This window comes from Macaca fascicularis, chromosome 8 (genome assembly GCF_037993035.2).
Source record: "Macaca fascicularis isolate 582-1 chromosome 8, T2T-MFA8v1.1".
Lineage (NCBI taxonomy): Eukaryota > Metazoa > Chordata > Mammalia > Primates > Cercopithecidae > Macaca > Macaca fascicularis.
Genome location: NC_088382.1, coordinates 25,631,948 through 25,642,816, shown reverse-complemented (window position 1 = coordinate 25,642,816; position 10,869 = coordinate 25,631,948). Strand labels below are relative to the sequence as shown.

The 10,869-nt window shown below is 43.7% G+C and overlaps 1 protein-coding gene across 20 annotated transcripts in view; it reads right to left on the bottom strand.

Moving 5' to 3' along the window:
• Positions 1 to 9,278: 9,278 nt before the first annotated feature.
• Positions 9,279 to 10,869, bottom strand: part of PPP3CC (protein phosphatase 3 catalytic subunit gamma) — a 101,884-nt gene continuing 100,293 nt past the window's right edge. For all 20 annotated transcript variants that reach the window (XR_012417138.1, XR_012417139.1, XR_012417137.1 and 17 more), the window contains one exon: positions 9,279 to 9,802. Coding sequence is in view for 16 of the 20 variants with exons in the window: in XM_074000487.1 (XP_073856588.1) it covers positions 9,618 to 9,802 (185 nt within the window). In the remaining 4 variants the exon portion in view is untranslated. The remainder of the gene's footprint in view (positions 9,803 to 10,869) is intronic.

Sequence of the window (10,869 nt, the reverse complement as noted above, 5' to 3'; positions counted from 1 at the left end):
CAAAGGGAGGTGGCAGCCATGGGCAAGGAGCTGGGGACTGGCCACCAGTTTCATCTCTATGGGAATCGGGACTTGAGTAAACAGCTTTGTAGGAGGAGGCGGGGAAGGTCTACGGGAGACCTGAGCTTTCTTCCTGAGCCGCTTTGATTTCTGCCTGTCTGCTTAGGCCTGGGCTCTGCCAGGTTTATCACCTCTCTCAGGTCAGAATCCACCGTGTTCCGTGGTGCCCATCTGGCCTCACAGCCGAGAAGATGGGAGACAGAGGGCCACAGAGCAGGGAAAACATAAGGAAATTTGACTGATTCCTCCCTTTCTGCCCTTATCTAAAGAGAATAATTCGTTCTCTTTGAAAAGTAGATTAAGGGGGGAAAGGTAGCAAGGTTTGGAGATTGAGCCAGGAACCAGGTGTCAGATTTCCCGACGCCTCCCTCTAGCTCAGCTTCCCTTGCTACCTCCACAGCTGGCATGGTTAGGGAGAGGCTAAGGCTGGGAAGATGGTCCTAGATAAGGCGGCTGGCCAGCTGGCTGTCAACAACACAACAGATTCCTTTCCTTTCCAAATCCCACTGCACTCTCCCCTTTGCAAGCACGACTCCCCTGTCTAAGAGGGACCTCCCTCCCTGTGAGTCGCCGCTTCCCCACCTCTGGCACTGCCCTTTGTCGGGGGCTGCCTCTGCCTTCTCAGAGCCACCTGAGCCACAGTAAACAGAGTTATGTAACTGCCCTGTTTTCCCAGCTACCTGATCCCAGGCACCAGTATCCCCCGCTCAAGCCCTTGAGGCTGCACCTTTTGTTCTGTGGGTAGTCCCCAACATCACCATCAACAGGGGTCTGTCCACATCCCCTGCCCCCCATCCCCCGCCTGCAGGGGAGGATGAGCCAGGGGACTACCAGTAAATGTGGCTCTTCACAGGGAGGGGGAGAAGGTGGTGGAATGCGGGTCACTCTGAAAAGCAACCTCTGTCACCAAGGATGACAGATGAGGGGAAAGAGCACTGAAGTGAAGGCGGGGTGAGCGGGGTGGGCAGAGCACCCAGTTTTAGTTCTCAAGTGGGAAGAGGGAAGCCAGGGGTCCCAGAAGACATGAACCCGGACTCAGTTCTTGAGGAGCACCTTGCTCTGGTGCTTGGAATCGGCAATTCAGATGAGTCACCCCCTGAGATCTACCCTGGACAGTTAGGCGGCCCTAGCTCTGTGCCTCGGTACTCCCATGGAGATACAGGGCATCTGCTCTTCCTTTCTTCTCCTCCCCAGGGATGAACTTCAGGTGCTTTGAGTAGATTTTTTTGGGGGTTTTGCTCTCAGAATTCTGAGTGTTTTCTTCCTTCCTCTAAGCTGAGCAGTTAGACCAGAAGGGGTTAGCACAGAAAGCACTGCCCGTTTCCAGCAGTTTGGACTTCTCTAGAAGGCCACAGTGACACAATGGTGAGGAATTGAAACCAAGTCACATGGACACACCAGCAAGAATCTGGACTATGTTTCATCCCCTGGGCTCCATTCCTTTCTCCTGGGTCCTCTCTTGATTCCTGCTCCTGCAAATGTTGCCAGCCAAGTTCTACTGATGGCCCTTTCCATGCCAACCACTCATGGGAACAGGAGCAGGCAGAAGAAGAGAGTGCAAATGACCCATTTTGGGGCTTCAAAGGGCCTTCTATGCTGACAATGGCATGACCTGGCTCATCTGGAATTCAAGATTTCTGGTAGACTCACTGCATACAGAGTGAGGGATCTGGGGGGCGGGAAATGCCCAGTACAGGTCAAGTATGGTGGGTGTTGGAGCCTCGCAGCCAGGTTAGGTGCATGGAACCCCATAGGAATAGAGAATGAGGCTCTCAGGCTTGCCTGGCACAGACCTTTCCATAGCACATGCATGATGTAATAGGCATCTATTCTGGGTTCTCAGGGCCAGTCTCCCAAAGGCTGCGGGAGAACTCAGCCGTTTGCCCAATTTATCCCTCCTGTCCTCAAGGAAGTTTTGATGCTGACATCACATCCACGGCTGTTCTCTCTTCCTCCTTTCATGGATGAGAAAATAAGCACAATGCACAGATGGGGTGTCTTTGAGAAGAACTGAGCTGGGTGAACCTCTCTTAGTTCTCAGGAAAGATGAAACAAACAAGTGGCTGTCAGCTCTAGAAAGTCGATTTTATAAGGGAAGGATAAATAAGTGACGACCTCAGAAGGAAAACCTAGCCAAGTCAACTCAGCCACAAAGGAGGGCACAGACCCAGGAGCTGGGAAATTAGGTCTGCATCAGCCTTCTTTCCCAGCTCAGGTAGACTGCGATGGGTAGGATAAGAGGGCTGATCTGCTGGCCCAGTGGATACCATAAGGTACGGCTCTGGCCTCCAAACAAAGAATAACCTTGTCTTCCCGACTCCTTGAATTCTATGATTAACCTTCTCCTTAACAGCATCAACATTAAAAAGTCTGCTTCATTTACCATTAAATTATTCATCCACTGTATCAAAATTACATTTTCTTTCTAAAGCCTGAAAGCTGTAATTAAAAAAAAAAAAAAAAAAAAAAAAAAGGCAAGATCATGCAATTACATGCAGCAGGCAACAAAGTGAGGAGCAGATCTAGATGGAACAACAGGTTAATATGAATTTGCACTGAAGTCCTTCATTTCCAGGCTATTTAAAATCTTTCCACAATTCCAGAAATATGGGCAAATCTTACCTAATTTTACTGAAGGTTTAGCTAAGGTGTAGGGACATTGCTACATCAGGATGCCATTGGGATAACAAAGAACGCAATGCATACTCATCTTATTGGAAATTAGAAACCTGGGCCTGTGGCCGGGAGGGTGGCTCAAGCCTGTAATCCCAGCACTTTGGGAGGCCAAGACAGGCAGATCACAAGGTCAGGAGATCGAGACCATCCTGGCTAACCCGGTGAAACCCCATCTCTACTAAAAAAAAAAAAATACAAAAAACTAGCCAGGTGAGGTGGTGGGCACCTATAGTCCCAGCTATTCGGGAGGCTGAGGCAGGGGAATGGCGTTAACCCGAACGGCGGAGCTTGCAGTGAGCTGAGATCTGGCCACTGCACTCCAGTTTGGGCGACAGAGCGAGACTCCGTCTCAAAAAAAAAGGAAACCTGGGCCTGTTTTCTGGCCTGTAAACTGCACTGTGGCCCTTAACGTGGCTGTATTTAGTGTAAAAGTCATCTCACTGGGGCCTGGCACTGCTGGATTTAGCCCTTCTACCTGTACTGCCATAACCTGTAGAGTCCCGTCACTGACACACTGTACTCTCCAGGGCCCCGGCTTTCTGTATCCCCAATTCCCCACTTGCGCAGGGGAGCTTGTTTTTCCTTGTGAATCCACAGCACCTCATATTTCTACTTTTCAGAGGAATGAAAAGGCTAGTCTGACACTTCCCGTTCTTGGTAGGCCAGCTCCACGTTCAAATCCTCTTTGGCTGCCTTGACTTCTCCAAGATGGAATTCACCATGTCTATTATTAGGATCACATGCACGGTCATTAAATTACAAGAATACAAAACTGTTTTTATCCTTGGTAAAGAATGTATGTTTCGGCCGGGCGCGGTGGCTCAAGCCTGTAATCCCAGCACTTTGGGAGGCCGAGACGGGCGGATCACGAGGTCAGGAGATCAAGACCATCCTGGCTAACACGGTGAAACCCCATCTCTACTAAAAAATACAAAAAAAAACTAGCCGGGCGAGGTGGCGGGCGCCTGTAGTCCCAGCTACTCGGGAGGCTGAGGCAGGAGAATGGCGTAAACCCAGGAGGTGGAGCTTGCAGTGAGCTGAGATCCGGCCACTGCACTCCAGCCTGGGCGACAGAGCCAGACTCCCTCTCAAAAAAAAAAAAAAAAAAGAATGTATGTTTTCTGGGATGTCTTTATTCCTTTTCTTCAAGTAGCAGACTCTATTGGAGAAGCTGCAGAGGGGGCTGGGACTTGAGCAAGAAGGAGGCCAGGGTTGGGGAGTGGATTCTGAGTTGGGAGACACAGAAACACGTTGTGGCCACCATAGCTGCTTTAAAACGAAAGGGCTGGAGAGAGGAAAGAAAGAGGTCCTTTTTATTGCGATGGGATTCCCTCCCTTGGGAGGAGAATTCCTTGGCATCGTCAGAGACCAGATATCAAAAGCCAGGCTTTCTCCTGGCCTCTGGAATTGTTAAATGAGTAAAGGCCAAATATAAGTACCTCCACCAGAAAATACAGGAAATAAAGACACAGGGAGCCAATACAGTTTTCATTTAATTTTAAGGGTGTTTTCTTCTTTTTTTAAAATCTTAAGATGACCTCTAATTTATAGTCAAAAGTCCTAACAAATTAATTTCTTGTTCACAAAAAAGACATTAGATGATTTCGGCCAATAAGCAACATTTCCCCCACTTTCTTCAACATAACTGAAAGCAAGAAAAAGTAGGCAATCTCTAAGCACAAGCAAATAATCCATCATTCAGAAGAACCTTGAAAAACACATCACACCACCAGTTAGTCTGACATCTGACCACCTCACCATTTAGGAAGGAATACTGGGACCCCTTCTTGGAAAATGTCTGCTGACAGATCTATTGGAAAAAAACAGCGATTGGGGTCACCATGCACCAAGAAAAGAAAAGTTAGGGATTTACAATGTCATCCTCAAAAGTTCTGTGACAAAAACACATCTTTATTGCCCCAAATCAAGATCTATGATAGGCCTGCTCCTCATTACATGCATTTCATGTTAAGAGTATTTGGAGACATCTACCTCAAGGGAATGAAGGAATGTGGGCAAGAACTTACTGGAAGGCAGTGTGCTGGGCCCTACTTTAGAGCCGCTGAGAGGGACAGTCTGCCTCCATGGCCTCGCTTCTTGATCTGAAGCCACCTAGACTTGTCATGAGGGCATAGAAGAGGAGATGAGGCATAACCCTGTCTCAGACAAAGGTGTTATTTAGCAGGTCTTGCCAAGGTGGCAGGGGTGTGAGGCCAGGGCCTCCTGGGAGGGAATATACTCTCCAGTATCATCTTTACCTTTGTGACTGCATAGATGAAGGCAGCTAACACTGACCCCATTCACTCTGGCTGGCTAGATATAGGCAGGTCAGGTCCCAAGCCCCAATGTAATATAGGCTCCCTTTTTCACACTCTGTCAATTGCACAAAGCCCTATTGTTAATACAGTTCTCTACTCACACTCAAGATAAGAGTAAACAACACTGTCCTTCCACTACACAACTTTCTTCCTCTACACACATCTGCTCTTTCTGACAGCCTTCCTCCGGGCATCTCATCACAGCAATACTGAAAGGGACTGTGGGAAGCCAGTTTTGCGCCCTGTCCTCCAGATAACCCGACCCTCCTCAATCCACTGTTGGGCCTTCCTATGCTGTCCTTTACTCACCTTCTAGCAGATCTCAGAAAAGATGTGGACCGGGTGCCAGACAAGGTGGAAGCCATGGTTATAACCACAGACAATTTAGGAAATTGGAGCCCATACCCACAGATGGGCCTTGGGTTCACCCTCCCTCTGACATCTTTTCTGCCTGGGCAAGGAAAGCTGAGTAATGCTTTAGGAGAAACTTGGGTTCCACTGTTACTATAACAACTAGAATAAATATTGGGGATTCTAGAATGGTACCTCAACAAATCTTTATGGCTTAGGAAATAATTTTCAATGCAGAGATCAGAGAGAAAAACCCGATAATTAGTAAAAATAAAAATTATGCATCAACCAATCTAGGGCAAGTTCTTCCTAAACCAATTTAACTGATTGGTCACCCAGATTGGTCAGGATGAAAATTCTTTTTCTTTTGAGATGGAGTCTTGCTCTGTCTACCAGGCTGGAGTGCAACAGCGTGATCTCAGCTCACTGCAACCTCCAACTCCCTGGTTCAAGTGATTCTCCTGCCTCAGCCTCCCAAGTAGCTGGGATTACAGGCATGCGCCACCACACCCAGCTAATTTTTATATTTTTAGTAGAGACAGGGTTTCACCATGTTGGCCAGGATGGTCTCAATCTCCTGATGTCGTGATCCACTGGCCTCAGCCTCCCGAAGTGCTGGGATTACAGGCGTGAGCCACCGTGCCCAGCTTGGATGAAAATTCTTAAGAACTTAAGCTTTATAGATATGGTACAGTAGAAAATTTTGGAGATTTATTTATTTACATAAAATAGGGCAGGGTAAAGGGAACAGATTTTAGCCTTACTCATTCTGAGGCTAGAGAGACTCTTGAGTAATGACCATGAACAGCAAGCCCAGCTGTGTCTCATGCAGGCATGGCTTATATTTTTCCTATAGAGATCAGCTGCACCTCAAACTGTGTGTTTTTAAAGCACTCAGAGAGTAGAGGATCTAAGGAACAATGCCAAAAAGGCTAAAAAGGCCCCAAAGTTATCCAGTTTTTAAAAATCTTACCCTTGCTCCTTAATGACATTCAACAATAGTCTATTGACAAAACAAATAAGGGTTTCTCTCTTCCTATTTTGAACAATGTCAGTCAGGAAATCATCCCTAAGTTATCAGGACAGCAAAGAAAGCTAAACTTAAGGTGGCAAATCTTTGCTATTGATAGAAACTTGCCTCACTGAATTGTTCATGGAAGAACCAAAAAAGGCAATGAAAGACATGAAAAATACTGATGTTGCTGGAGAGCCTGAGTCTTTTACTCCTAGGCAAGGAGCAGCATCAAGCTCATCGGAGTGTGATAAGCAATTCTTACCTTGCCAATCAATATCCAGTCACAAAAGACCAGCAAATCAGCAATGTCTCTACTTGTAACCAAAGTGTCACTTTGAGATTTTAAGGAAAACGGAGGCTGTTTTTGTTTTAGCATTCTATTAAAGACACACACACACACACACCCTTGGCTTATTGTTTTGCTTTTGCTCTAAACATTCAGAACACAGAAATCAAAAAGGGATATATGTTTTGAACTTACATTAGATGAGTTTTCAAATTTTTAAAAGAAATAATCATCTGATCGATTTAAATGTCCTGTGATATGTATGTCACCAAAAGTGAGAAACTGGCTCCATGTGAAGCATCATTTTCAAAATGGTATTTCAGAAAAGTTTACAAAGGAGTCCTGACATGCCTGGGAAATTGTTTTTGTTTTCCTAAATGGGAGAAGTTGCAGAAAAAGAAGGTCCCTGTGGGCCTTCCACAAGGAAGGTCCTGTGACCGAGAACACAATAAAACTGTTTATAGTATCTTTACGCACACACAGGGGGAAACATTCAATGAAACAGAAGAGACTTTGAAAACACCAAGACTGCAGAGCTTTAACAGCAGTTAAAATGTCTGTTTAATCATGGCCCTAGGCAGGAAAAGTAGCCTGAGAGCAAACCCAGGGCAGGGGTCCAGCCACCTTGGAAGCTGTTGTTTACATTTAAAACAGCTACACAACGGAAAGGATAACTTTACCTTTAGAATTCAACAGACTTTTCAAATCTAGCCTCCTCTTAAGAGTTAGTGCTGCTCTAAAACTCACTCAGGTTTTCTTGAACCAGGACCACATAACCTCTCTACTCTGGCTGATTCCTCGACAGCTCAGAGGGAACCAGTGAAGTACTGTATATAATTTTGTGATGCTTCTGTCAAGGAAACTTGCTTTATCATTCTGCTTTTTGAGACAATAGTGAAGCCATTCCTAAATAATCATCCCTAACAAACTATTATTTTTTGCTTATAAGGATTTACAGTAACTATTTCTACTACTGCCTGCTGATGGAGGCCTGTAAGAGTGGTTTCTCCCTGTGGATTGTATATGTGTAACAACAGCCTTAATGAAAAGGAGAAAGGGATAAGGTACTAGCAACTCTGCAATCTGTCATGTGGAATGACTTTCATCAGTGAAATTTCCAAAGACAGGATCTTTTCTAATCCTAGGATTGGAAGAGAAAGGAACATAAGGATATCTAGGTGCTTAATACCCGATTTAGGTTCAATGACAATCAGGAAAAGACAGTTACTAGAGACTTTTTCTCCCTTCTTTCACAGGTTTTACTCACAACCCATTCAGAGATCCTTTATCTCCTTCCTATCTTTTTATTAACGGAGCAATCCATGCAGGCAGATTCCAATCCCTAAGAGTGCTTTGATTTCTGCCATAAACAAATCAGGAACTGTTAGAAAAAAGGTATAGGAAAACAGAGATAGATAGGCTAAGTCTTCATTCTTCTAATGAAAAGTATGGTTTTTTTGGGGGAAAAAAACACCAAAATTTTGTTCTTTGTTTTTCTGGTTTCCTGGAAACTCCCAATATGACGTATTACTGTCTGAAATACTTGCTTTAGTGCTAGACTGCCACATCACAAATAACACTAAAGAATGCCATAAATGTGCATGTTCCATGCTCTGATGTAATGTTCTCAGGCATGTACATTCACTGCAGAGCTGACCAATGAGTATTATGACACGGCTCCTGAGATGAGGCTGGCCAAAATGGGAGCCTAAGTTGCCCCAAAATTTTCTTCACTAGTTGGTTGTGACTTGAAAATCAAACTAAGGGAAAATAATTCACAAACTACATCTGAACACTTGTTTTTTGCATTTCAAAATATGCTAATGGAGGCTGAAATACCATTCAACCTAAAGAGTAACTGATACAGAAGACAGGAAATCCTCACTTATCCAATGTCCTTTAGCAAGACCTTCAATTCACAAGGAGACCATTGAACTCTTGTCAGTTTCTACTACCCCAGCTGGTTTCAGTAATACTGACAGGGAACAACAGAAGGACGATGGGAAGGCAGATGCGAGAGCTGATGCCAACAGCCTAGAAGGGCGTATATACATCCTGCTGTAGAAGGTGCTGTTGAGGGCATTTATCAAATATTTAGAAAGTGACTTCCTTTACAGAAGTCACCTGGGGTTCAAAAATGAAAGCAAAAGAATCTGGCAACTGTGAAAGCTTTCTGAAAATATTTCTCCTCCAAAGTTCTAAGGAAATTTAAACTATTCATGCCCATGGTCAGATGAACAAATTTTAAGTAACTCTAAGAACATCCCTTGTTATTTTTTATTTTGTTTTACTAGAACATATTTAAAGGAACTGAGAGCCCAGAGAAAGTAGGTTATTATGGAAAACATTTCCCTTTGCCCTTAAAATCACTGGGTTTGGGTTATTCACTTTGAAGTTCTACTATGATCCAGTTTCCCATAAGAAGAGAAGCAGTTTTAGCCATTGAAATCTAAGAGGACTTTCTTCAATGGCACCCAGCAGAAAGGAAAAAAATCTTGCATTTGAAAAGTTATTAGTCTTACAGGAAAGACAAGACATTAACTTCCAAAAAACAATAATGAAGACTGACTAGTTCAAGTCAGAAACCCAGCAGGTTTCCAAGGCCCTTTTATTAGGGGAAGTTCCCCTTTATAGCACAAGACTTCACAAATATGTTGACAACAATCAGATTCATTTTTTAAAATTATGGAGAAAAAAGGGAAAAACAAAACAGATGCACTTTTTATATATATTGAACATAAATTAAAAGAATTTATAAAACAGTCACCTTTTTACAGAATAAATGCAGACTGAATTATAAATGCACCTCCAGGTTGAAATTGTTTGAGTTGCTTTTCATTTTCCAATAATAAATAAATAAAATTTGTTCTTGAGTTTCAGATCCTCCGAGCCACGGCAGGACTCGAAGTCATTACTGGGCTTTCTTCCCTTGGTCGCTCCTGTGCGCCGCGTGTGAGTGTGCTGAGGCTACAGATTTCACTGGCCCATCCGCGTGCATGCTGTCTTTTCGGGGTGGCATTCGTTCATTAATTCGGTCCAGACCTCGTGCTTCTTCAAAACTCCGGATCTTGTGCTGAAGCGAGAACCCTCTGATGGCTACAGAAAAACAGGAAGCAGGTGGAGAGAGCTCAATTAGGCAGCAAAACAACAAGCTTAAAAAAAGTTTCTTAGCACACAGCAACCTCCTAGAGAAACACACAGAAAGGTGGCTATGAAGCACATGTCTGGTGAAAGTCATGGGCAATGTTTGCCTGAATCGGTCTTGTCTGAAGCTACTGCTTCCTTAAAGCCCAAAGGGCAGCTGAAATTGTGAAAGAAATTTTCATAAAAGCTCTATATGCATAATCATGGTAGACATATACCTAACAAAAAGCTAACAAGTACTTACTGGGCCCCAATACATTTAAGAAAGAGTGTCTTATGCACTACAAACATACGCAATGCTAGAACAAAGGCAACCCTAAAATAACTGAACAAGTTGAACCCAGGTAGTTGCTTTTAGCACAAAGACCACATAGACCACACCAAAACCAGGTAACAAAAGAGCTAATCTTTTTGTTTAGGACAGCTTTTTATCTTGCACAACCAGGAGCTGTACATAAGTTAAAAACTTAAAAATAGCTTCTAGCTATTTTCTTTCTGATTCAACTTTTGTATCACCAAAGAAAGGCATTCCCATTTTGAACCATCTTACCTAATAAAACAATTACATGTATAATACAAGTTTATCAATTCCAATGGTTTTCACAGAAACAAAGTTAATTTAACTTGCCTACCTTAGGGCAACCTCAGAAATGAACTAAATTCCAGTCTACTTCTGCCTCTGCTCTTGAAATCTTTTAGAATCGTTGAAGAGGCTGACCTATTTGGCTCTCTTTAGAATCAAATGGATGGCTCTTGTACATGGAAGGGATACAGAAGTAAACCACTTGACCTCTCATGACCAGCTGCTTAAGCTTCTGCCATTGTATTAAAGCTGATAGAGCCCAGAAAAAAAACACAAAACTGTAGCTGTGGTGAAGGTTATTTAAAATTAATGCAAAGATAGGACACAAAGGAAACACCTGCTTCGTTAACATGCCTAGAAACAACGATTCCTTTTCTCACTGTTACAGTTCTGGTGATGCAATAATAAAATATTTGAAATGTTGATAAAGCTTTGA